Source organism: Spea bombifrons, chromosome 5 (genome assembly GCF_027358695.1).
Source record: "Spea bombifrons isolate aSpeBom1 chromosome 5, aSpeBom1.2.pri, whole genome shotgun sequence".
NCBI classification, from domain to species: domain Eukaryota; kingdom Metazoa; phylum Chordata; class Amphibia; order Anura; family Pelobatidae; genus Spea; species Spea bombifrons.
The window spans coordinates 28,756,558-28,783,643 of NC_071091.1; the positions used below are offsets into that span (position 1 = coordinate 28,756,558).

General features: G+C 44.5%; 1 protein-coding gene across 1 annotated transcript in view; it reads left to right on the forward strand.

Moving 5' to 3' along the window:
• The first annotated feature begins 1,108 nt into the window (after window positions 1–1,108).
• GPD1L (glycerol-3-phosphate dehydrogenase 1 like) overlaps window positions 1,109–27,086 on the forward strand; it is a 31,849-nt gene continuing 5,871 nt past the window's right edge. Inside the window, exons 1-5 of the mRNA XM_053467242.1 lie at window positions 1,109–1,261; window positions 7,117–7,294; window positions 9,227–9,367; window positions 9,571–9,709; window positions 11,747–11,859. Of these exons, the coding sequence (XP_053323217.1) occupies window positions 1,212–1,261; window positions 7,117–7,294; window positions 9,227–9,367; window positions 9,571–9,709; window positions 11,747–11,859 (621 nt within the window). The 5' untranslated portion in view covers window positions 1,109–1,211. The remainder of the gene's footprint in view (window positions 1,262–7,116; window positions 7,295–9,226; window positions 9,368–9,570; window positions 9,710–11,746; window positions 11,860–27,086) is intronic.

Consider the following 27,086-nt stretch of genomic DNA (forward strand, 5'->3'; position numbering starts at 1 on the left):
GTGTTTACCTCACAGGTACCTGCCAAAGCCTTACCTAATAAAAGAGCTCTTGCGGGCTTCAACTCAATAATGATAGTAATCAGAGCCAGAACCCACAGAAGCAGGTGCACCCGAGGTGCAAAAAGGGTGTCAGATTTGAAAATGTGTATGACCCACCATACGTTGTGTACCGCCACCTTCATGGAGTTTGCGTGCATGTTCATGTACGTACTAGAGCCCTGCGCGGGACTGTTTTCTTAATCCCGCTGAATTTCTGACCAATACCGCCCGCTCCCGCAACATGTGTGTTCCACTCCCGCCCGCTCCTGCAACATATGTGTCCAATCCCGCCCGCTCCCGCAAACATTCTGTCACAGCTTTTAGATAGCGAAGAATTTCATTCCCTTATATAATCATTCCCACTCATTCATTCCCTCAATCACGCATACTCGTTCAAACAAACTCCCCCACCCCCTTACCTGAACTGCAGAGTTCCCACCCACTCCTGCAAGGCTGCCTTTGCGTTGCTCGCACACAGCGTCTCTTCTCTTGACCCGCCCAGGGGAAGCAGGAACTGAGCAGAGTCATGTGAAGTGACGTAGATTCACGGGACTCCGCTGGGTTCCTGGGCGGAACAAGAGAAGAGACTCTGTGTGCGAGCAACGCGATGGAAGCCTTGCGGGAGTGTGCAGGATTGCTGGGACCCACAGGTACATTGTCTGACCGCCCGTAACACCCAAAAAACTGCCCGCATCCTTACGTTTTTTGACGGGTCCCATGGGACACGCATCCCAATCCAGTCCTCTAGTATGTACAACAACATATATTTGATAAACTTTTCTTAGAAAAATACATATTAGAATGGGACTCTAATACAAACTTCACAGAGCTAAAATGAAAGAAAGAAATGCATGAAATGTCCTGAGTGTTTACGCTATAAAATATACAATATACCGTATAAGCAGCCATTGTATTCTTATTCATTGTCAGTTAGTGCATAGTTTCGCAAACACTCCCTACACCACACCTGCCATTGCCCTAACCCGTTATTGGCAGATGTAGGGGCGGTGTCTAGACTACAATACCCATAATGCCAGTGGCGCATCGCTCTTGTCGCCGGGTAGTGACGTGAGAGCTGGTTTTGGTGAGCTTGTGCTGAGAGCTGTGATCCGAGAAGCCTAGTACTGACTGCTCTTCGGTAATCTGGTAGCCCCCGCGATTATATAGAGAACATGGCTTTTGCAGGACCCCTCAAAGTGTGCATCGTAGGCTCGGGAAACTGGTGAGTAGACCCCGGTTTGTATTAAACGGGTAGTATAAAATAGAAGTTATTGAATTATTATTCGTTTGGGGTTCGAAACGCTCAATCAGCATTACCGTGTAGCGCTTACCTTTATTTAACCGTTTGGTTGCCTTGCGTTGCTCATTGTCCTTGACAGTCAGAGGGTGACTTTACATGTTTTATGTAAAGTTTGTGGCGTCATGGTGATGATGTCACTGGGTGAATGCTGTGTGACCTAACATGATTATTTGCTATGCTAAGGACATGCAAGATTTGTTCCATGATGCACTGTTAACCTGTTGATTGCCAGGTTCTTTCCGCAAATGATTAGTCACGTCGCGTGTGAATGACTTCTGTACAAAGTATATATTTTTTCATTCATAGTATTTGTTTTTAATGACTGTATACATTTGAGCTGCTCTGAATAAATTATTCTGCATATGAAGGAGAGTCATGTAAATGTACCTATAATGGCCTGTTATTTTTTATAAATCTGCAGGTTTTCATGCAATGTTTTGTAGGACTTAAATGTTTGAATGCCTAGGTCCAAGGTTTTGTAGTCTATCTTCTATGCCGTGTAATAAAACACCAATCAAGAAGTCTAACGTCTCTCTAAGTACAAGTTGGAAAATGGTTTAGATTACTAAAGGGGCTTAAACTTCACACTTGAAGCTTGTCAGGGTTTAAGGATCTGTCCCTTCTAGGTTGTAAATTTGTTTAAGCACCTGTGTTTTATTTGGTGTCATGTTAATACTGCTTTTCATGTCCTGTTTACCCATCGTACAGCGCCATAATCAGCAATAATTATAGGCACAGGATACAAATAACCAGTTGAGAACCATCTCAGCTGCGCGCTGCACTCCTTATCCTCATGTCATCTATTCGGAACGGAAATACATTTATAACTTGTCTCCGCTGGCTATTTGCGTCCGTATTGGCGCGTTGCATTTACCCGGTGGACTGATGTTAATACTAGTTTGGTTTAGCCCCTCGGTGATAGACCATATGTGGACTTGTTTGCTCTTTGCTAGGAGCCCAGAATGATCGCTACATGTGGGTATATCAAAGTGCTCTACAGTCCCAAGGGCCACGGTATATAGAAACGGAAAACTTGTTTCTAAATTCAATGTGTAGTGTGTGTGTGTGTACACTCGCCAAATTACACAGTTGGTTATTAGTTAGTCCCAAACTAGTTTGGTGTCACTGATGTCATTACCTTTTGGGGTCTCCTCTCCCTTCATGATTGGCGTGGCGAGTACAATAAAGGCCGCTGCATAAGAAATGTGTGCTGGGATATGATATCATATCCTTGAACTCGGTGTCTTAAGGAAGCGCAGCGTCTTTTGATGAGGTCATCTCAGCATAGCGTAAATAGACCAGTTGGGGAGCTCGAAGATCATTGTGTATCGAGACACTCAGAGATAGTAGCAGGGGAGCTGCCACCCTAGGCCTAGTAAGCCTAAACCACAACCATTAATGTTAATGAGCAACATCAAAAAACGCAATGAAAAAACATGTTGACCGTAAACAAAAAAACACAAATGTCAAAAGGTATAGATGAACAAATCTACGCATGTTCTCTCGAAAGGAAATTCAAGATTGGCCTATAAGTAACACACATGCCGAGGTCCATGTTAACACTAAAAATGCACGTTGGCAGACGCCTAAGCAATCCAGTCATAAACACCTCTTGTCCTAGATCATGGTCCCAGACTCCCAACCCCGGGTTTGAAGAACCCTGCTGTTGATCGTATGTTTAGAACGTCCTTAATGGAGTGGTTTTTTTGTTTGTTTGAAAGTAGAGTTGAATTAACTCCCTCGATTCTTTTGCAGCTTGTGCCTTATTGAAATTACCAAAAGGGAAAAATGTAGGGGAAAGGGTTTTTGTATATTTTAAATATTGGATGCTCTGGTGAAGTATTTATGTTCATTCAGTACTGGTTGCTTTTGTACAGTGAACAGTCCTGAAAATAGTACAATTAAGCTCAACAGATGCAGTTTACCATTTTCATTGAATTGTTTGTCTTAATTTTTTATTTTTTTTTTTGTCTGGAAATCATGGTTAACTGTCGTTCAGTCATACGCTATGCTATAAAATCCTGTGCAATAGAAGATAAAACATAATATAGTATTTTCCTTGGCTTTGTTTTGAAGAAAATGTCTAGAAATGTCGACGATCTGCTCATATCCAACACATATACACCCAGTACATCACCCATTTTACTGTAAGTGAAAGTAATTTGTAGCCTGTAGGGCCATATTTTTCACTGATCTGGCAGAACACTATGGATATTACATCCCTGGCTCATTAATTAATACCCTCGGTAGTATCGGTTCTACATACTGGATTGCCAAAGGTGCTTATTTTCCAGAAATGGCAAACGGGGGCGCAAACTGAGTAATTGTCTTGAATAAATCCAGATTTGGGGGCTGTGCTCGTTGAAGTTTATAGGCAAAAGAGAACGTAGACTGCATATATTGAAAATACTGTATGGAGACTGATCCATCAGACCAGGCAACCTTCTTCCATTGCTCTGGGGTCCAGTTCTTATGCTCGCGTTCCCATTGTAGGTGCTTTCGACAGTAGACAGGGGTCAACTTGGGCATCCTGACTGGTCTGCAGCTACGCGGCCCCATACGCAACAAACTGCGATGCACTGTGTGTTCTGACACCTTTCCATCAGAACCAGCATTAACTTTTTCAGCAATCTGAGCTACGGAAGCTCGTCTGTTGGATTTGGCCACACGGGCCAGCCTTCACACCAGCTGCAGTTTTAGAGATGCTCTGACCCAGTCGTCTAGCCACCACAATTTGGCAATTTTTCATGCTTCTATCATATCAACTTTGAGGATGAAATGTTCACTTGCTGCCTAATATATCCCACCCACTGACAGGTGCCATCAAAACCAGACTATCAGTGTTATTTATTTCACCTGTCAGGGGTGTTATGGCTGAACGGTGTACATTAAAATATACACAGTGGTTGCCAGACATGAGCAGTCTCAATTTAAAAAAAAAAAAAATCTTTTGCTTATAATGGAAGGGCTAAAGGGACACTTACAGTAAGAAAATTGTTGTCATGGCGACTAGAAACCACTTCCTGGTGCCCAAGCTTTTGCAGGGCTGCCATTTTTAATCTGGGTGTGGTGTAGCAGGTGCCGTGAGGCTCCCAGCGGGATCACGTAATGCACGGCACTCGCCTCTTTGTGTCCCTGCTATGTGTCCGTAGTGTTAGAGTGTGTAATTTTATAAATGCGTAGTGGTAGCCAGCGTGTGCATATGTATAACGGTGTGGTACTACAGTGTATGTTTTTTACAGTATGGTATTGGCATATGGTGTTAGTGTGTGTATTAGTCTATAGTGGTAGAATGTTGGCGTGTGTTACTGTACGGTGTTAGAGTGTATGTTAGATACCCGCGATCAGTCGGCAGGAAGCCAGCTATGCAACAAAGTCCATAGGGCTTTTTTGCCACAGGTTTAACCCCTTTGCGACCTTTGCCGGTTCAGGACCGTCATGACAAGAAGGTCACTAAATGACCTTTGACGGTCCTGAACCGTCAAAAAGTTAAATAAGCTTAGAAAGTGATCAAGGATCACTTTCTTCGCTTAAACGGCCTTGCTGCAATGCCTCGACGTCGAGGCATTCAGCAAGGCCGAGATCGGCATCGGGGGCCATGTCTGGCCCCTCCCCGGGGCGTCAACAGCCGCCATACATTGTATGGCGGCGGACGCCCGTTTTGAAAGCGTGTAGGAGGCGATCAACGATCGCCTCCTAAACTTAAATGGTGTCGCTGGAATGCCTCGATCAGGAGGCATCCAGCGACACCAAACACTTACCTTTAGGTGGGCTGTGACTGCTCCGGAGAGCGGTCACAGCCGCAGCTGCCGGTGATCTTCGCCATCAAGTAAGATGGCGGCGGCCGGGAAATAAAACAAGAGAGACGAAAAAGTTCGCTAGAGGGTCTCCAGACCCTCTAGAGAACTGGCTCCACTTGCTGGTTGAATACAGGTACTGCATTCAACCATGCAAGTCAATGGAGCCCAGCTTTCTAATCACTATGTGATTAGTAAAATATTAAAAAAAAATAAAAATGTGCTAACATTTAAAAATAATTATGCAGTGATGTCACTAGATGAACCATCCAGTACCAGCAAAATGTGTAAAAAAAAAATATAAAAAAAGTATTAAAAAAATAAAAAAAAATAAAAAAATAAAGTTTATTATTTTGAGCAAGTGCTAAAATTTCTCAAAAATCTCAAAGAGTTAAAATAAAAGCACTTCAAATACCCAAGGGGTGTCTAATATATAAAAAAAATGGCTGATGGGGTAAATTGGAGTGGCCTAGCTCACAGATAGGGCATAGGTACAGACTGACCAAAATGGAGAAAAAAAGCGCACTTCCCAAATGTGGCATTTTAAATCTGAAACAACCCGACAAACCCATGCATGTTGGGTATCACTGCACTCAGGAGATGTTCCTGAACACATATTGGGGGGTTGTTTGACAGTGACATATACCAGAACCTGTATATCTATAACTAAAGTACAATTTGTGTGAAAAAAATTACTATTACAAAGTTTGACAAAGTGTAGTTCTATAATTGGTGCATGGAAAGGGTTAAAATAACAGCATTCGGAATACCCTGGGGTGTCTAGTTTTCCATAATATATGGTTTGAATGGGTTAAATTTAGTTAACCGGCTTCAAAGATATTCCAAAGAGGAGATGGAGGCAGAATGACCAAATGACCACCTGAATTACGCATGCCCCAAAAGTAGCCTTTTACCAGCCAAACAATCTGACAAACCCATGCATGTGGGGTATCGCTGTACTCAGGAGATGTTCCTGAACACACATTGGGGTGTTGTTAGACAGTGGCATATACCAGAACCTGTATATCTATAACTAAAGTACAATTTGTGTGGAAAAAAAAATAAAAAAAATTACTATTACAAAGTTTGACAAAGTGTAGTTGTATAATTGGTGCATGGAAAGGGTTAAAATTACAGCATTTGGAATACCCTGGGGTGTCTAGTTTTCAAAAATATATGGTTTGTATGGGTTAAATTGAGTTAACCGGCTTCAAAGATGTTCCAAAGAGGAGATGGAGGCAGACTGACCAGATTTGTTAAAAAAGATTTGGAAATCATAAAACGCTGCTTGTACTTATTGCCCTATAACTTACAAAAAACAGCAAAAAAACATAAAAACATTGGGTATCTCTAAACTCAGGACAAGTAGTAGAATCTATTTAGCTAGTTTTTTTACTTGCTTTTTTAGGTGAGTAAAATATTTTTCAAATAAAAGTCATAAAATGTCTTTTTTTTCAATTTTTCACCATGTTTTTTTTATTTTTTTTATAGTAAATAAGATGATACGATCAAAATAATGGTATCTGAAGAAAGCCCATCTTGTCCTGAAAAAAACAATATATAACTTATGTGGGTACACTAAATGGGTGAGGAGAAAATTACACCTGAACACAACCACCACAAAAGTGTCAAAACAGCCTCGGTCCCACAGGGTAGAAAACGAAAAATGAGCCCGGTCCTTAAGGGGTTAAGGGGTACGCCCTAAAGGGATTGAAGGGGTTAAGGTTTCTGCATTTTGTTGTTGGGTACTGCATTGTTTCCATATTAATGTGTTTTCATGTTTAAAGACTAGCAGTATAAAGGGATTAACAAAAAATAGTGGTTTTTTTTTATTGGAAAATGTTTTATTACTATGAAGCTGGGTAGAAATTTCAAATCACTCGATTCCTGCATTAGTGTCTACCTAAAGTGGATTTAGTTTATTGATAGTCTTGCAAGCTTTCACATTGAAATTAACTCCAATTTCTTGCCTGCCTGCAGGGGTTCTGCTGTTGCAAAAATTATAGGGAACAATGTGAAAAACACGCAGAAATTTGCAGCGACCGTCAACATGTGGGTGTTTGAAGAACTCATAAACGGGAGGAAGCTTACCGAGATAATCAACACCGACCACGAGAACGTGAAATATCTCCCCGGGCACAAGCTGCCAGACAATGTGGTGAGACTTGCTTGCTGCTTATCAATTTTTTTTGTTTTATGCATGTATTTCATGTCTCAATACAGAGCTGTGGTTATTGCGTCAAACATTGGAATAAAACTACCGACTGTAGCTTACTGTTTCATCGTGAAATTTAGGATAACACAACCTTTTTAATACAAATATGTGATTGTGCAGTAATGACTACACATATTCTCTATACAAGCCGATTCAAACACTTGGATTACTGGAGTTGGGAAAACATTTGATATAATCCAGTAATCCCTGCCGAGTGTTATAAAGCTTTGTCTGCATTTCACTGTGTTTTGACAGTTTGTCCATGGTTTTAGTCTGTGAAGGAGTTAATATAATGTTGTTTATGTCTATTTTTCCTGAGACTGCTGCCTTCATCCCAGCTTGTAGCTGATTGCCCATTGTGAATCTTGATTGCCCGTGGGGAGGAAAAGGGGGCGCTGTGTATACAATCACAAACACTGTTTTGGGGCTTGGTATTCTTCCAAGTAAACGGCTAGAACTGGCAGGATTTATGCCTTTCTTCATACCAGTCAGCAAGGTGCTGATTGCAATTGTTTCTACTTTTTCTTTGCAGGTCAAATGCACACTGCTATCCATGGAAAGCTGTCTATTTTTATTATATTTATTATAACATTTTATCATGCCTATTTTTATTTTGGATGTAGCCTTTAATGGCCGTAAGGGTCAGTCTATGCCTATAAATCGTCAGTAGTTCCATGTATCCTCTTCTTACTGTCATCAACCAACCACTAGGAGCTAATGCAATCATGTACCAGCGGTGTGGGGTGGGGGGGTGGCGTCATGTTTGTGTGCTGTGCCAATACTCCCCACTGATCAGTGGGCTTCCAAGTGTTCAGGTAGCGGATCTCATGAAACCAATTTGCAACTTGTGATAGTTTTTCTGTATCATACATCGTGCCATCCAACTCTTGTTCGCTTGTTAAAGTATGTTTGCGTATAATATTGTAATGATGTATGCTTTCTTTTCTTGAGAGGTGCAGAGATCGAATATCACAGAATGAAATTGGTCACTTTCCATAATCCTATATTGTGCAATTCAGTTACCAAACCTATATTATGAGGGAGAAGCGGCACGTTCTGAATAATTTTTTATTCCTAAGCACAGCACATACTATGGGTAGCTTTAATGAAGACAATGAGTACCGTATTTGCTCGATTATAAGACAACCCCAAAAATCTGAATATAAGACTACCCTATAGGAAAAAGTTTACTAGTAAATATTAATTCATGTAAACTATTTTTTTATATTTAATAAAAGCTATTATTGAGAAACATTTTATTTCCTTTTTTTTTTTTTTTTTTTTGTTAAAAGGCATATCATGGGACACTGGCATATAGGGCAGTATAAGGCATCTGGAAGCATAGTGGCATATAATGGGGTACTCTGCCTCCAGAAAAGCCGTATGCACTCTACACCCCCCCCCCAAACTTACCAGTGCTTCCGACTCCCTGGTGGAGGCCGGTGCTTCTATGACCTAGCACCGGATTGTCATGCGCTCTGTCATAGAAGCCCCTGCGGATGTGCCGGTAATAGCGGGGGTTGCCTACGTCCATCGAGCGGATGCTCGCCGGCCGCCAGAGAAGAGAATTCCCCGCAGCGCTGCAGGGAATTCTCATCTCTGCCAGCCCGGGGAAGGTATGCACGATGTGTGTAGATAACCTCTGCTGCTGCCGGCGCTAGGGGCTAGAAGTGCCGGCAGCAGCAGGGGTTACCAGACAGGAGGATCAGCATTTCCTCTGAAAAAAAAACCTTGTCTTATAATCGAGCATTAGTATTTACTATTTAATGACTGTAGTCCAGATTCTCTGTTTTGTGTAAAACTGATTGATGCCGTTCTGATGCTTACATCAGTTATCTAGTATAGACTGTTTTAACGCTCTTTTGTTATTTCCAGGTTGCCGTTCCAGACCTTGGTGACGCAGTGAAAGATGCCGACCTCCTGGTTTTTGTCATTCCTCACCAATTCATAAATAAAATCTGTCAGGAAATCTCCGGGAAGGTGCACAAGAAAGCTCTTGGGATAACGCTGATTAAGGTGTGAATAATCACTCATTTCACACTGGCTAAAATTCATTTGCCATGGCTGATAAAATCTTTATTACTAAACTTAAAGAAATTCTGCAGCGCTAACTTTTGTGTAACTGAAAACATTGTGATCATACCCTATGAAAGTTTGAAATCCTACTTTAAAAGCTATTTGGGCTTAGTAATATTAAACGGCAATATTTTCCATTTTAGGGTATAGACGAAGGACCAGAGGGGCTTAAGCTCATTTCTGACATTATCCGTGAGAAGATGGGAATTGATATCAGTGTGTTGATGGGGGCAAACATTGCAAACGAAGTTGCTGCTGAGAAATTCTGTGAAACCACAATAGGTATTGTATATTTTATTTTTAATAGGCTTTTAGGTTATTTATGTGAAGAGAAATAACCGCACAGTAAGGTACTACAGTTATACCCCAATCCTTCCAAAACTACCTTTTTGTTTCTAAAAGAATTCTGAGCATCTTCACCTACCTGGGGCACCCCAGTTAAACTGAGCCTATCTCCTTCCCAAATACTCACTGCATTAGATGACTCCGTCCAGGCCCGATTATGCCTCCGCTGTAACAGAAGCTGAGCGTTCTAGGTTTCAGTAGGCATTCTGATAACGGAGTGGGGGGGAGGGGGTCCTGAACTGATTTAAAGTGGCCTATCCATTGTTTTAAGATCCCATCACTGGATATGCTGGACTACTCTTCACCCCTTTCGTGAAACGTGATTTGGTTCTCTTAGCTTTAGGAAACTTGAGTGGAGAGAGGAGTTCAGGTCATTAATTGGTTTTGTAGTTTTTGCCATTAGACTGGAACAGTCCCTTACTGTAAAATCAAATAACTGACTTTGCTTTTTTAATGATTTAACCCTACCCAATGTAAAGCTTGCTTTAATTGAAAAGCTATTGTCCAATTTAATTTCAATTAAATAACTCAAAATGCCATAAGCATTATCTTGATCTTTTATACAAAATAAACTCATGGAAATAAAGAATATTTTTTTATTTCTTCTGCATTTAAGTGTTTACTATGTCTTCTGTTTTGTCAGAAACCATGAAAATGTTCTAAACCCAGGGAACATGTTTCACAAGCTAAATATTCTTTTCACCCATGCCCTTTAAAACATTTTTTATTTTATTTTTACTCGAAATTTCATTTCCTCCTCTTCTAATCTTTAAAATATGGACAGACTAGTTGAGGCAACCCTGTTGGAAGTTGATTTGATTCATTTAGCTATCCAATTTCATGCTTTGAAGATCCAGGTAATAATGTAACACCCATAAAATGTACTTGGTTTATTAATATGTATGTAATGACAGCCATTAAAACTTTCTCTCTGTAACTCCTGTATCTAAAAGTACAATTTCGTATTACATCCATTAAGCTTATGCATATTCCCAATCTTTTTAAACATACATCAATTGAAATTGTGAATAGAGATACATATAATTGGAATTTTGGTTATTGTGTAAAAGAGCAGCAGTTGCATACTAAGGTAGCTTGGGATGTCCTTGTGCGATCTGCGGGAGACGGGGCGCTTTCTTTAATTTTGGAAATGTCTTCGAAGCGGTGGAGACAGTCTGTAATAGAGGGCACCACCTGCTGTTGCCAGTGGCAAGCAATCAGATTTAGCTGCGTTCTCTAAATGAGCGTGCTGCGACGGCACGTCTGGTGTGTTGTAGAAAGGAGGGTGGGCTGTCAGGGACTCCAAGATAGTGTGGATCCGCTCCCAGAAGTGGAGGAGAATGGGTTAATCCACCAGATTTGCATAAGGGTGCTCCTGTGATCTAGACTAAATGCTCAGGTTAGGTGAGTATGTGGGGTTACGTACCAAAAGGCTCAATAGTTTGTATGACTTATACATATATATTGTTTTGTGGTGTGTGGCTTTTTTTTCCACCCAATTACGTTGATTTAATGTAGTAAGAAACACAGAACTTGAGAAAGTGAGAGATTAACCCAAAGCAATTGGGGTCAATTCAATACCGTAGTTTTATATTGCTGAACTGTAAATGATTTGCCCAAAGTTATGTTACAAAATTGTCTCTCTTTAGAACTAATATTTTTATATCCATAGGATACAGTAGTCTGCTTAAAATAAGGATGTAATCTCTTTAGTCTCTCTGTTGGGTGTATCCTGTTAGTCGCAAAGCAACCTTTCAAAAGGAGTTGGTATAAGCTTCTAAAACATTTTGATTGTCCATAACCATGGTATCTATATGATATAGTGTATTTTATGGAGGTTACTTAAAAGGGAAGTAAGAAATATTCCCATCAAACTCGTGGATCAATTTAAAAGGTTGGCTGTGTTTTCTTTGAGCATTTGGGTCTGCATCTAAATATTTATACATACTTTAATTATATTTTACTTTTTATCAGGCAGCAGAGTCCGCGAGAATGGCGTTTTGTTCAAAGAGCTGCTACAGACTCCAAACTTCCGTATTACTGTGGTGGATGATGCCGATACCGTGGAACTTTGTGGCGCCTTGAAGGTAGAGTCCAGTAACCAATTTACATGCTGGGACGTTAGACTCATTTAAAAGCATATTCTTGGCAGGGAATTATAACCTCATCCTGCTTGCTTGGGCTCACGATGGGATTTTAATGCAGTTTTCCGTAAGGGATTATGGGAAATGGAAGAACCTTCCCATGAACCATCATGGCTATGCCTTGGCTCGATGCATATGCAGGGCTAAGCAACCCATTAATTAGCATTTTAAGGGGATCAACCCGCAGAATTACATGAGCTCAGCTGCCCGATGCGGGTGGCCACACACTACAGGACATGATCTCCTAGAGTGACATTTTCTGTACGATTTGGCCCTACTGGTCACCAGGCATTTGCACGGTGTGCCAAATGGCCAGTCCAGGCCTTGGCATATGTGTAGTCCGTGTTGAGAAATGTGACGTAGCATTACAAATATTAAAAGGTCCAACAATACGCCTTTAAGTGCCGCTGAGGTATTTATAAAAAAGAAAAAAAAAAAACAGCATATATAAACCAAACGGCAAACCAGTCTAGATTTTAAAGTAGACATGACGTGAAATGTGTATTTTTGTGACCATCTGGGATTCTCAGTTTTATCTCAAGGCCCTATAGTGCATCAATCATTTTAATTTTTTCAGAGCATGTTAAACTGTTGGAAATGAGATGGTAGACCTGCCTGAACATACATGATAAATTGTCCCCGCATTTTCCAGAGGAAATGCCACGATTACTCATGAATGCAGAGTGATGCTCCTGGGTGCATATAAGAGAGAGAATGGTTTGTTTTGAAGGATATTTTTCATAAATTAAGTTTCCAGTTGTTTAGAGTGTGCACTGGTTACTAATGTGTGAGGTGTTTACACAAGTGAGCGGAAGATGGCACTTGTGTAACATAGAAACATAGAAAGTGACGGCAGATAAGAGCCAGAAGGCCCATCCAGTCTGCCCAACCTCTGAGTACTCTCCTTTAGTACTTGCCCTTATCCTATATCTAGCTTGGCATTATGCCTATCCCATGCTTGCTTAAATGACTTTACTGTATTAACATCTACCACTTCCACTGGGAGGCTATTCCATGCGTCCACTACCCTTTCCGTAAAGTAATATTTTCTGATGTTACCATTAAACCTTTGCCCCTCTAGTTTATGCTTGTGTCCTCTTGTTGTGGTTTTATTTCTTCTTTTAAATAAACGTTCTTCCTTTACTTTGTTGATTCCCTTTAAGTATTTAAATGTTTCTATCATATCCCCCCTGTCCCGTCTTTTTTCCAGGCTATATAGGTTAAGATCCTTTAACCTGTCCTGGTAAGGTTTATTTTGTAATCCATAAACCATTTTAGTAGCCCTTCTCTGCACTTTCTCCAACATATCTATATCCTTCTGGAGATATGGTCTCCAGTACTGTACACAATACTCCAAGTGAGGTCTCACCAGTGATCTGTACAGCGGCATGAGCACTTCCCTCTTTCTACTGCTAATACCTCTCGCTATACAACCAAGCATTCTGCTAGCATTACCTGCTGCTCTACTGCATTGTCTACCTACCTTTAAATCCTCAGAAATAATTACCCCTAAATCCCTTTCCTCACACGTTGAGGTTAGGACAGTACCAAATAGTCTATACTCTGCCCTTGGGTTTTTATGCCCCAGGTGCATTACTTTGCATTTATCCACATTAAATGCCAATTGCCACAGCTCTGACCATTTTTCCAGCTTACCTAGATCGTTTGCCATTTGGCTTCTTCCTCCAGGAACATCAACCCTGTTGCAAATTTTTGTGTCGTCGGCAAATAAACATACCTTTCCATCAACACCATCTGCAATATCACTAATGAAAATATTAAAGAGAATGGGTCCAAGTACAGATCCCTGAGGTATCCCACTGGTAACAAGACCTTGTTCTGAATATACGCCATTGACTACAACCCTCTGTTTTCTGTCACTCAGCCACTCCTTAATCCATTCAACAACATTGGGATCTAAACCCAGAGATTGCAGTTTATTTATAAGTCTTCTATGTGGGACAGTGTCAAAGGCCTTACTGAAATCCAGATACGCAATGTCTACTGCACCACCCTGATCAATGACTTTAGTCACCCAATCAAAAAAATCAATAAGATTTGTTTGGCAAGATCTTCCTGAGGAAAACCCATGTTTTTGATCTTGAAAGCCATGTGACTTCAGATGTTCAACAATCCTTTCCTTTAACATTGTTTCCATTAATTTTCCCACTACAGATGTAAGACTAACTGGCCTGTAGTTGCCCGACTCCTCCCTACTGCCTTTTTTGTGTATAGGCACAACATTCGCTACTTTCCAATCCCCAGGGACAACTCCCGTTACCAATGATTCGTTAAATATATCAGTTAACGGTTTTGCTAGTACACCCCCAAGCTCTTTTAATAACTTGGGGTGTATCCCATCAGGCCCCATCGACTTATTTGTCTTTACCTTAGACAACTGAAGTAAAACCTCCGCCTCGATAAACTCACATATTTCAAATGATTCCGTCTTTTTTCCCAACTGAGGTCCCATTCCATCATTCTCATCTGTAAAAACTGAACAGAAATATTCATTAGACTTGGGCACCAGGGGGCTCTTCGTGTTCGTCTTCGTGCTCGTCTTCGGGGGAAAAAAAATCTTCGTATTCCGCGAATATTCGCCCGTTCCTGTCTTCTCTTCGGGCGAATATTCGCGGACATTCTTCGTGCTCGTTTAATCTTCGTTTTCCTCCTGGTTGCCTAGCAGGGGTTAATACGGGGTTAATAACACATCACAGCAGCAGCAGCTGCCGTGAAGGTACGTGTGTGCAGCTCTATTGGTCGTTTCGGCAGGGGGCTGGTCTGGCATCAACGAGTGAATTGCAGAACTGCAGAATGCACTTCATTCGTTGATGGCAGGCGAGCCCCCTGCCGAAACGACCAATAGAGTTGCACACACATACCGAGGTGTACTGTCCATAGATGTTTAATAAAAGAATAGGGAATATTTTACATTTTTAAATTGATTTTGGACCACTTTACATGCCTAACATTTGCTACCTATTTACAATGGCATACTTTGCAACAACCCAACTTACTTATTGGACAGGACTGGAAAATAGCAGGACTGTCCACCAAAATCTTGGGTGTGTTGGCAGGTATGCTGATGGAAAAATGTTGGACAAGAACTAAAAAATAGCTTAGGGTTAATGTACGGTTATGTTTAAGATTAGTAGCAGTGCACTGGTTTGGTTAAAGATGGATTATGTCTAAATAATAATAATTTAATTTTAATGTTTTTTTTTAAAAAAAAAATAGGGGTTTATTTAAATGTATTTTAAAGTTAGATTTATTATTTAGTACTTGATTATATTTATTAAATGTTTATAGTAGCGTTACCTACCAAGCTATAACTACCTATGTGTATTTGCATTTTGCATACCTAGTTTAGCTAAATTAGATGGGACAGGACTGGAAAAAAGCAGGACTGTCCCTGAAAAAGTTGGGTCTGTTGGCAGGTATGTGGATGGAAAAATGTTATAGGGTGAAGTGTGAGTTATAGTGTTAATGTAATGCTATTAGTGAGTGAAGGCCAGGGCAAATAACAAGGAAAACGTCCTTGTGTTTTGTGCATTGTAAGTGTGTGTGTATGTGTGTTATGTGTGATGTCACTGTGTGTTATATGTGTTATATGTGTTATTGTGTGTGTTATGTTTGGTTGGTTGTGTATCAGAAGGAAAATAATGAAATGGAAAAGGAAATGGGAAAGGCAAATGAGTGGGCAATTGGCGACCCGCTCACCTGTTTCACCCCAGGGCAAAGCACCCAAACACTGTCAGTCTTAGACGTTTGGCAGCAGACTTCCAGAGCTCAGACACAAGGCCCTAGCGTAAGCTGGCCACTCCGGCGGAGGTAGCAGGCGTTGCCACACCGCAAACAGAGGCAGCCAGGGGGGAGAAACTGCCCTTACCATTAGGGACATTTTGGGCATGACTCTAGCCAGGAAGCGAACTGGCAGAGAAGAGATGCTGGCACCACCACCAGCAGCAGCATTGAAAAGGCGAATGAGTGGGCAATTGGCGACCCACTCACCTGTTTCACCCCAGGGCAAAGCACCCAAACACTGTCAGTCTTAGACGTTTGGCAGCAGACTTCCAGAGCTCAGACACAAGGCCCTAGCGTAAGCTGGCCACTCCGGCGGAGGTAGCAGGCGTTGCCACACCGCAGACAGAGGCAGCCAGGGGGGAGAAACTGCCCTTACCATTAGGGACATTTGATTCATGACACTAGCCAGGAAGCGAACTGGCATCGAAGAGACACTGGCACCACCAGCAGCAGCAGCAGCAGCAGAATTGGGAAAGGCGAATGAGTGGGCAATTGGCGACCCACTCACCTGTTTCACCCCAGGGCAAAGCACCCAAACACTGTCAGTCTTAAACGTTTGGCAGCAGACTTCCAGAGCTCAGACACAAGGCCCTAGCGTAAGCTGGCCACTCCGGCGGAGGTAGCAGGCGTTGCCACACCGCAGACAGAGGCAGCCAGGGGGGAGAAACTGCCCTTACCATTAGGGACATTTGATTCATGACACTAGCCAGGAAGCGAACTGGCATCGAAGAGACACTGGCACCACCAGCAGCAGCAGCAGCAGCAGAATTGGGAAAGGCGAATGAGTGGGCAATTGGCGACCCACTCACCTGTTTCACCCCAGGGCAAAGCACCCAAACACTGTCAGTCTTAAACGTTTGGCAGCAGACTTCCAGAGCTCAGACACAAGGCCCTAGCGTAAGCTGGCCACTCCGGCGGAGGTAGCAGGCGTTGCCACACCGCAGACAGAGGCAGCCAGGGGGGAGAAACTGCCCTTACCATTAGGGACATTTGATTCATGACACTAGCCAGGAAGCGAACTGGCATCGAAGAGACACTGGCACCACCAGCAGCAGCAGCAGCAGCAGAATTGGGAAAGGCGAATGAGTGGGCAATTGGCGACCCACTCACCTGTTTCACCCCAGGGCAAAGCACCCAAACACTGTCAGTCTTAAACGTTTGGCAGCAGACTTCCAGAGCTCAGACACAAGGCCCTAGCGTAAGCTGGCCACTCCGGCGGAGGTAGCAGGCGTTGCCACACCGCAGACAGAGGCAGCCAGGGGGGAGAAACTGCCCTTACCATTAGGGACATTTGATTCATGACACTAGCCAGGAAGCGAACTGGCATCGAAGAGACACTGGCACCACCAGCAGCAGCAGCAGCAGCAGAATTGGGAAAGGCGAATGAGTGGGCAATTGGCGACCCACTCACCTGTTTCACCCCAGGGCAAAGCACCCAAACACTGTCAGTCTTAAACGTTTGGCAGCAGACTTCCAGAGCTCAGACACAAGGCCCTAGCGTAAGCTGGCCACTCCGGCGGAGGTAGCAGGCGTTGCCACACCGCAGACAGAGGCAGCCAGGGGGGAGAAACTGCCCTTACCATTAGGGACATTTGATTCATGACACTAGCCAGGAAGCGAACTGGCAGAGAAGAGACACTGGCACCACCACCAGCAGCAGAATTGGGAAAGGCGAATGAGTGGGCAATTGGCGACCCACTCACCTGTTTCACCCCAGGGCAAAGCACCCAAACACTGTCAGTCTTAGACGTTTGGCAGCAGACTTCCAGAGCTCAGACACAAGGCCCTAGCGTAAGCTGGCCACTCCGGCGGAGGTAGCAGGCGTTGCCACACCGCAGACAGAGGCAGCCAGGGGGGAGAAACTGCCCTTACAATTAGGGACATTTTGGGCATGACTCTAGCCAGGAAGCGAACTGGCAGAGAAGAGATGCTGGCACCACCACCACCACCACCACCAGCAGCATTGAAAAATTGGAAAGGCGAATGAGTGGGCAATTGGCGACCCACTCACCTGTTTCACCCCAGGGCAAAGCACCCAAACACTGTCAGTCTTAGACGTTTGGCAGCAGACTTCCAGAGCTCAGACACTAGGCCCTAGCGTAAGCTGGCCACTCCGGCGGAGGTAGCAGGCGTTGCCACACCGCAGACAGAGGCAGCCAGGGGGGAGAAACTGCCCTTACCATTAGGGACATTTGATTCATGACACTAGCCAGGAAGCGAACTGGCATCGAAGAGACACTGGCACCACCAGCAGCAGCAGCAGAATTGGGAAAGGCGAATGAGTGGGCAATTGGCGACCCACTCACCTGTTTCACCCCAGGGCAAAGCACCCAAACACTGTCAGTCTTAGACGTTTGGCAGCAGACTTCCAGAGCTCAGACACAAGGCCCTAGCGTAAGCTGGCCACTCCGGCGGAGGTAGCAGGCGTTGCCACACCGCAAACAGACGCAGCCAGAGGGGAGAAACTGCCCTTACCACTAGGGACATTTTGGGCATGACTCTAGCCAGGAAGCGAACTGGCAGAGAAGAGATGCTGGCACCACCACCACCACCAGCAGCAGCATTGAAAAATGGGAAAGGCGAATGAGTGGGCAATTGGCGACCCACTCACCTGTTTCACCCCAGGGCAAAGCACCCAAACACTGTCAGTCTTAGACGTTTGGCAGCAGACTTCCAGAGCTCAGACACAAGGCCCTAGCGTAAGCTGGCCACTCCGGCGGAGGTAGCAGGCGTTGCCACACCGCAGACAGAGGCAGCCAGGGGGGAGAAACTGCCCTTACAATTAGGGACATTTTGGGCATGACTCTAGCCAGGAAGCGAACTGGCAGAGAAGAGATGCTGGCACCACCACCAGCAGCAGCATTGAAAAGGCGAATGAGTGGGCAATTGGCGACCCACTCACCTGTTTCACCCCAGGGCAAAGCATCCAAACACTGTCAGTCCTTGGCGTTTGGGAGCGGACTTCCAGAGCTCAGACACAAGGCCCTAGCGTAAGCTGGCTACACCGGCGGAGGTAGCAGGCGTTGCCACACCGCAGCAAGTGCAACCAGGGGGGAGAAACTGCCCTTACCATAAGGGACAATTAAGGCATGACACTAGCCAGGAAGCGAACTGGCAGAGAAGAGATGCTGGCACCACCAGCAGCAGCAGCAGCAGCAGCATTGGAAAAGGCAAATGAGTGGGCAATTGACGACCCGCTCACCTGTTTCACCCCAGGGCAAAGCATCCAAACACTGTCAGTCCTTGGCGTTTGGGAGCGGACTTCCAGAGCTCAGACACAAGGCCCTAGCGTAAGCTGGCTACATTGGCGGAGGTAGCAGGCGTTGCCACACCGCAGCAAGTGCAACCAGGGGGGAGAAACTGCCCTTACCATAAGGGACAATTAAGGCATGACACTAGCCAGGAAGCGAACTGGCAGAGAAGAGATGCTGGCACCACCAGCAGCAGCAGCAGCAGCAGCAGCAGCAGCATTGGAAAAGGCAAATGAGTGGGCAATTGACGACCCGCTCACCTGTTTCACCCCAGGGCAAAGCATCCAAACACTGTCAGTCCTTGGCGTTTGGGAGCGGACTTCCAGAGCTCAGACACAAGGCCCTAGCGTAAGCTGGCTACATTGGCGGAGGTAGCAGGCGTTGCCACACCGCAGCAAGTGCAACCAGGGGGGAGAAACTGCCCTTACCATAAGGGACAATTAAGGCATGACACTAGCCAGGAAGCGAACTGGCAGAGAAGAGATGCTGGCACCACCAGCAGCAGCAGCAGCAGCAGCAGCAGCATTGGAAAAGGCAAATGAGTGGGCAATTGACGACCCGCTCACCTGTTTCACCCCAGGGCAAAGCATCCAAACACTGTCAGTCCTTGGCGTTTGGGAGCGGACTTCCAGAGCTCAGACACAAGGCCCTAGCGTAAGCTGGCTACACCGGCGGAGGTAGCAGGCGTTGCCACACCGCAGCAAGTGCAACCAGGGGGGAGAAACTACCCTCACCATCAGGGACATTCGAGGCATGACACTAGCCAGGAAGCGAACTGGCATTGAAGAGAGACACTGGCACCACCACCAGCAGCAGCAGAATTGGGAAAGGCGAATGAGTGGGCAATTGACGACCCGCTCACCTGTTTCACCCCAGGGCAAAGCATCCAAAAACTGTCAGTCCTTGGCGTTTGGGAGCGGACTTCCAGAACTCAGACACAAGGCCCTAGCGTAAGCTGGCTACACCGGCGGAGGTAGCAGGCGTTGCCACACCGCAGCAAGTGCAACCAGGGGGGAGAAACTACCCTCACCATCAGGGACATTCGAGGCATGACACTAGCCAGGAAGCGAACTGGCATTGAAGAGAGACACTGGCACCACCACCAGCAGCAGCAGAATTGGGAAAGGCGAATGAGTGGGCAATTGACGACCCGCTCACCTGTTTCACCCCAGGGCAAAGCATCCAAAAACTGTCAGTCCTTGGCGTTTGGGAGCGGACTTCCAGAGCTCAGACACAAGGCCCTAGCGTAAGCTGGCTACACCGGCGGAGGTAGCAGGCGTTGCCACACCGCAGCAAGTGCAACCAGGGGGGAGAAACTACCCTCACCATCAGGGACATTCGAGGCATGACACTAGCCAGGAAGCGAACTGGCATTGAAGAGAGACACTGGCACCACCACCAGCAGCAGCAGAATTGGGAAAGGCGAATGAGTGGGCAATTGACGACCCGCTCACCTGTTTCACCCCAGGGCAAAGCATCCAAAAACTGTCAGTCCTTGGCGTTTGGGAGCGGACTTCCAGAGCTCAGACACAAGGCCCTAGCGTAAGCTGGCTACACCGGCGGAGGTAGCAGGCGTTGCCACACCACAGCAAGTGCAACCAGGGGGGAGAAACTACCCTTACCATCAGGGACATTCGAGGCATGACACTAGCCAGGAAGCGAACTGGCATTGAAGAGAGACACTGGCACCACCACCAGCAGCAGCAGAATTGGGAAAGGCAAATGAGTGGGCAATTGACGACCCGCTCACCTGTTTCACCCCAGGGCAAAGCATCCAAGCACTGTCAGTCCTTGGCGTTTGGGAGCAGACCTACAGAACTCAGACACAAGGCCCTAGCGTAAGCTGGCTACACCGGCGGAGGTAGCAGGCGTTGCCACACCGCAGCAAGTGCAACCAGGGGGGAGAAACTACCCTTACCATCAGGGACATTCGAGGCATGACACTAGCCAGGAAGCGAACTGGCATTGAAGAGAGACACTGGCACCACCACCAGCAGCAGCAGAATTGGGAAAGGCGAATGAGTGGGCAATTGACGACCCGCTCACCTGTTTCACCCCAGGGCAAAGCATCCAAGCACTGTCAGTCCTTGGCGTTTGGGAGCAGACCTACAGAACTCAGACACAAGGCCCTAGCATAAGCTAGCTACACCGGCGGAGGTAGCAGGCGTTGCCACACCGCAGCAAGTGCAACCAGGGGGGAGAAACTACCCTTTCCATTAGGGACATCTGAGGCATGATTTCAGCCAGGAAGCGAACTGGCAAAAGATACTGGCACCACCACCAGCAGCAGCGTTGGAAACGGAAAAAGGTGAATGAGTGGGCAATTGACGACCCACTCACCTGTTTCACCCCAGGGCAAAGCATCCAAAGACTGTCAGTCCTAGGCGTTTGGGAGCGGACTTACAGAGCTCAGACACTAGGCCCTAGCGTAAATTGGCTACACCAGCGGAGGTAGCAGGCATTGCCACACCGCAGCAAGTGCAACCAGGGGGAGAAACTACCTTAAACATTAGAGAGAAAAAATTTAACTTTCCAAGCTAAGAGCTGGGTAACCCAATTTGGGCAGATTGAATTTAAGAAAGGCAATCTGCTCCATCAGATGAGGTGCCATGCGTGAGCGCTGTGGACTCAGTATGTTTCCAGTCATAGAAAACACGCGCTCACTTTGAACAGTGGTTGGCGGACATGATAGAAGCTGCTGCGCAACCCATGAGAGTGCAGGCCACACACTCTTCTTTTCATCCCAGTAGCTAAGAGGATCAACATTAGGAGCAGAAGGAACTTCACAGAGGTAAAGTTTGACCATTTCAGCAGCACTACTCTCCTTTCTGCTGCTAGCTCTGTCAGATGGTCCAACTATACTGCCAAGTGCCTCTTCCCAAAACGCAGCTGCTCCACTCAGCTGTGTTGTGCTGCTTGTGGCACTGCTGCTGATGCTGCTGCTAGGGGTAGCAGACCACATCATCTCTTCCTCCTCCTGCACCTCACCCTCCTCGGACAGCATTCCCATTTTACGCTGCCAGTCACGCACCTTGTTGACCAATTGCTCCCGGTAGCTACTGAGAACATTGAATTTCAAAGCTAGCTTTCCCTTAATTCTTGGATCACAAAGGCACGCTAGCATCATTTCGGGACTCTCTTCCATTCGCTTGCGAAGGTGTACTTTTAGCAGATCCTTCAGCTTCCTGACTATGGCTGCTACGTCAGGATGTAGAGTGCCACCTTGAACAGCCTCACGGTTTCCAAGGAACACATCCATCTTGCTGCCTAGATGGGAGAACACTGGGATTACCTGGGCCAGACTGGCAGTGTTTGAGCTTAAATTTTCTGTGGCATCCCTGAATGGTTTAAGGACTGCCACTAGCTGGGCGATCACTGTCCAATCCTCCCTATTCAATGGAGAGGTAATCCCTATATTGTGCTCTGAGGCAAGATTATGGATTGCCCTCTGCTGCTCCAAAATCCTCTCTAGCATGTCTAACGTGGAGTTCCACCGTGTACTGACATCCTGACGTAGGCAGTGTACGGGAAGACCTGACCTCTCTTGCTCTTCCCTCAAAAGTTGGCTAGCCTTAACACTATGGTGAAAGTGCCCAGCGATCTTTCTGCAGCGGGACAGAACTACTGCTGCCACATTAGTTCCTTCTGACATTGCTGCCTTCACTACAAGATGGATGATGTGGGCTGCACAGCGCACACCAACAATATGACCATCTCGCAGCGCTTTCACCATATTGGCACCTCCGTCAGTTACCACAAAACCAACTTCAACATTGGTGCCCGCCTCTGCTCCCACCCAAAGGCTAAACATTTTCCTAATCGCATGCAGAATATTTTGGGAAGTGTGCTTTTCATCCATCACTTCTGCATGGAGAAGGAATGATCGGTAGCCTGCTGCAGCAACTTCCTTAGACACACCGGGCTGCCACCAGTGTGCTGTCAAAGAAAGAAAGGCATGCTGGGCGCTAGGTGCACTCCACAAATCTGTAGTGAAATGAACACACTGACCAGCAGCCTTGGAAAGCTCCTCTTTCACTGCTGCAACACAGGACCGATACAGCGAGGGGACAATGTTCCTGCTGAAAGTGGAACGTGACGGAACTGTGTATTGTGGAGCCACAGCCGCCATCAATTGTTTGAAAGGCTCCCCTTCAATCATGGAGAAGGATGCCCCTCCAACAGCAATGAACTGACCAATAAGTCGCGTTACTTTATTGGCCTGCTGTTTGGGCATCGTTCTCTTGGAGTGGAATGCCCCAAATTCTTCCAGGGTGGGCTGGGCATGCAGTGCTCCAACCTGCCTTGGTCTCTGGCTGCCAGCACTAGTTGCTGCTGCTGCTGCTGCTGCTGCTATTGGCTCAGAAGAAGAAGCTGTTGGGGTTTTTCCACGGCCACCAGCTATGCTGCCTGCACTAAGTTTTACCTCTGCATCTTTCCCCAATAGCACAGCGTTGTGTTGAGTGCTGAGGTGATGCTTCATGCTAGCACTGGTAAAATGGCCAGACACTTTCCCTCTGCTTATTAGCTTCCCACAATGTTTGCACTTTCCATAGCGCCCTTCTTCAACATTTTCAAAGTGCTCCCAAATTGGGGCGCGCATAGCCTTGGAGTGTGCCTTGGGTGCTGCTCTTACTGCTCGGGGTGGATGAACAGAGGCAGAACTAGTGGTGGTGGGACTGGTGGTAACAGTACTGGCCATAGTGGGACTGCTAATTGCTTTAGATTTGCTAGGTTTTGCTGCTGCTGCTGGTGGTGGTGATGGTGATGATCGTAGCGGAGAAGGTGGAGGCTCAGGGGAAAATTGTGCACTAGTCATTTGGACACTGCTCCCTGAGGAATCTGATTCCTGACCACTCATCTCCTCTACTTCCTCTGGCTCATAGTCTAGCTCTTCATTAGCCAGATCGAATGGAATTCCTGCTAGGCTGGAGCTAAGACTGATATCGTCGTGAGACTCGTGACTAGTAGTAGTGCGAGCAGGAAGAATAGACTCTGCACTTGGCCTCTCAGTCTCAGGCTCCTCTGCTACCTCGCTAGGTGGAGTTCCACTATGTGTAGCCCTCTCTCTAACTGTCTTTACAAAAATTTTGTAAGGACTTGGTGGCTTGCTAGAGGTACTAGGAGGACATGGCGTGGCGGTACCAGTGGGAACAGTAGGCGCAGCACTAGTGGTGGTAGAGGCGGTAGAGGTGGGGGTGGTGGTGGTGGTTTTCCCTACAAAGGAATGAGATCGCTTTGGTTTGGGACCCCTCTGAGTCTTGCTGCTAATTTGGCTCTGCTTGGTACCTTGCATGCTGCTGGTGGATGGGGAAGATGCTGCTTGGGGCAAAAGGCACTTCTTTTTAGTCACTGGGCTGGTACTACTTGTGCTACCCTTTAACTTTGAACGTGCTTCTGGTGCTTTAGGCTTTCCGTAAAAAACCATAGAGCTTGTGGGCCTAGCCGCACTACTACTGCCTGCTTTTGGTGCCTTTCCTTTACTTGATGATCCTTCAAGCAATGCTTCCCCAAATGATAAGCGAGAGCTTGGCCTACTTGGCCGACTAGACTGACGCAAAGGCTGCATCTTAGAACTGGTGGTGGTGCTGGTGGTGGTGGTGGTGGTGGTGGTAGATGGAGCTTGTCCCTCCTTAGTCCCAAAAGGAGGATCCATTTCAAATTTTGTGTTGTGTGTGTAGTGTAGTGTAGTGTAGTGTAGTGTAGTGTAGTGTTTAAAAAACTATAAAAAAAAAATAAAAAAATAAAAATAAAAAAAAGGAAAAACGAATTAAAGACAAAAAAATTAGAGGAAGTTCTCTTCAGTGCTACTGCTTAAAAAGTAAAACTATGCACTACTGCACTGTGCTGTGTGCAATCTGCCAAAATCCTAAAGTTATTTAAATTATTAACTCAAGATTAACTATTTAATAACTAGCAGTATTTTATTTTTAATTTGAATTTACACGGGCCTAAGAGCTTAGCCTACTACTATGCTAGCCTAAAGCTATATTTCCTTACTATAAGTCTACCTCTAGGCAGACGCTCTCAAACCCACTAAGCTAAAGTGAGGTTAAATCAGATTCAGTATATGATTTATTAATTAATATTAAGTTATATAATATTAATAGATTAGAACTAATTTACTTATATATTATGTATTATAGATAGAAGAATATAGATTATGAATTAGAATTTAGAATTAGAATTACTTATATTATAGATTATGAATTAGAATATTATTATTTATAATATATTATAGATTAAGATTAAAGAAGATTAGAATTATTTTAGTACTACAGCTAGTAGCTTGAAGCTTTGCTTAGTACAGCTCGTCACAGTCAATTTTTCTTGAAAAGAATTAGAAATAAAATAAAATGTCACAGCAAAACAGTTATCTTCACTGCTTGCTGCACTCACTAGCCCAACAAGTTCACTTCACTGATGGACTGAGGTGAGCAAAACACTAAGGGTACTTTTAATAAAATTGAAATAAAATGTAAAATAAATGAGAAAATCTTTGCAAAACAGTTAACGTCACTGCTTGCTGATCAAAAAAAAACACAGCACTTATGCGGCTGCACTCACTAGCCCAACAAGTTCACTTCACTGATGGACTGAGGTGAGCAAAACAAATGAAATAAAATGAAAGATTAATTAAGAAAAATTGACTTGGTCTCTTACTGTTGCTAAAACAAAGCACAAACTATAGAGCTGCAGCACCAGTACTAATAAGATTAGCTGAACTATACGCTAGTAGTAATTAATTAATATTATTACTTTTATTTATAGCTAATTTAATTAACTATTAAGATAAGAAAGAATTAGAGAATTATTGATATTACTGATTTTAGATTAGACACTAGTAGATGTTCTGAATGTCTACAGTACACTCTACACTAGTATACTATTACTAACTATAACTGACAAATATATATATTTTATAATGAATTCAATTATTAATTATATTAATTAATATTACTGATTTTAAATTAGACACTAGTAGATGAATGTCTACAGTACACTCTACACTAGTATACTATAGTATATATATATATATGACTGACAAATATATATATATATATAATATTATAATGAACTATTAAATTATAGATTCTATTAAATTGTAATTTATAAATTCTATTTAATTTATTTAAGCAGGACAGGCAATAGGCACTAGTGCCAGCCCAGGGCAAGGGCACCCCAGTGCCACTGAGGCACTGGGTGCACTGTCAACTCAACAGCACTTACACTAAAGTTGATGACAAATTAATTTTAAAAAAATTAAATTAATCAAATTATTATTATTAAATTAATTATATTAAGTAGCACTGAAGTGAGGATGAAGTACACTGTGAGAAAGGCTTACCAGTCTCACACAGAACAGAACAATCTCTCTCTGTAACGCTCGGATGCAGCACAGCAGTGTTGCCAAAGCAGTCACAGCGAAAAATGAATGGATCTCTCAGGCAAGCTCTGGTCTTATAAAGGCGCCTTCAGAATTCAAAAAACAGCAGCACAGGCATTGGACGAGACCCTTAGCGTTACGTCACAAGAGTGAGCTGATTGGACAGACGAGGATCAGCTCACTCCTGTTTGAAATTTTGGCGGTTGCGCGGCAAAAACGAAGACGATCACGAAGAATCTTCGATTCTTCGTGATTGTGAGTCTTCGTCTTCGCCTACGGTTTGCCGGCACTGTATTCTGTTCTACGTTCCTTCGGAACGAACAAAAAAACGGCCTCTTCGTGCTCGTTTTCATGTTCGCCCGAAGACGAATGCACAAGTCTAATATTCATTGAGGCAGTCAGCTAAACCTTTATCCTCTTCTACATATATGCCTTTTGTTTTTAGTCTAACTAATCCTTGTTTAACTTTCCTTTTCTCATTAATATATCTAAAAAATGTTTTATCTCCATTTTTTACTGATAGGGCAATTCGCTCTTCTGCCTGTGATTTGGCAGTTTTTATAACTTTCTTTGCCTCTTTCTGCCTAATTTTATAGATCTGTCTATCTTCCTCACTTTGGGTATTTTTGTATCTACTAAAGGCTAACTTCTTGTCTTTCACGATTTTGGCCACTTCTGCAGAGTACCACAGCGGTTTCCTTAATTTTTTACTCTTACTGACCAACCTAATA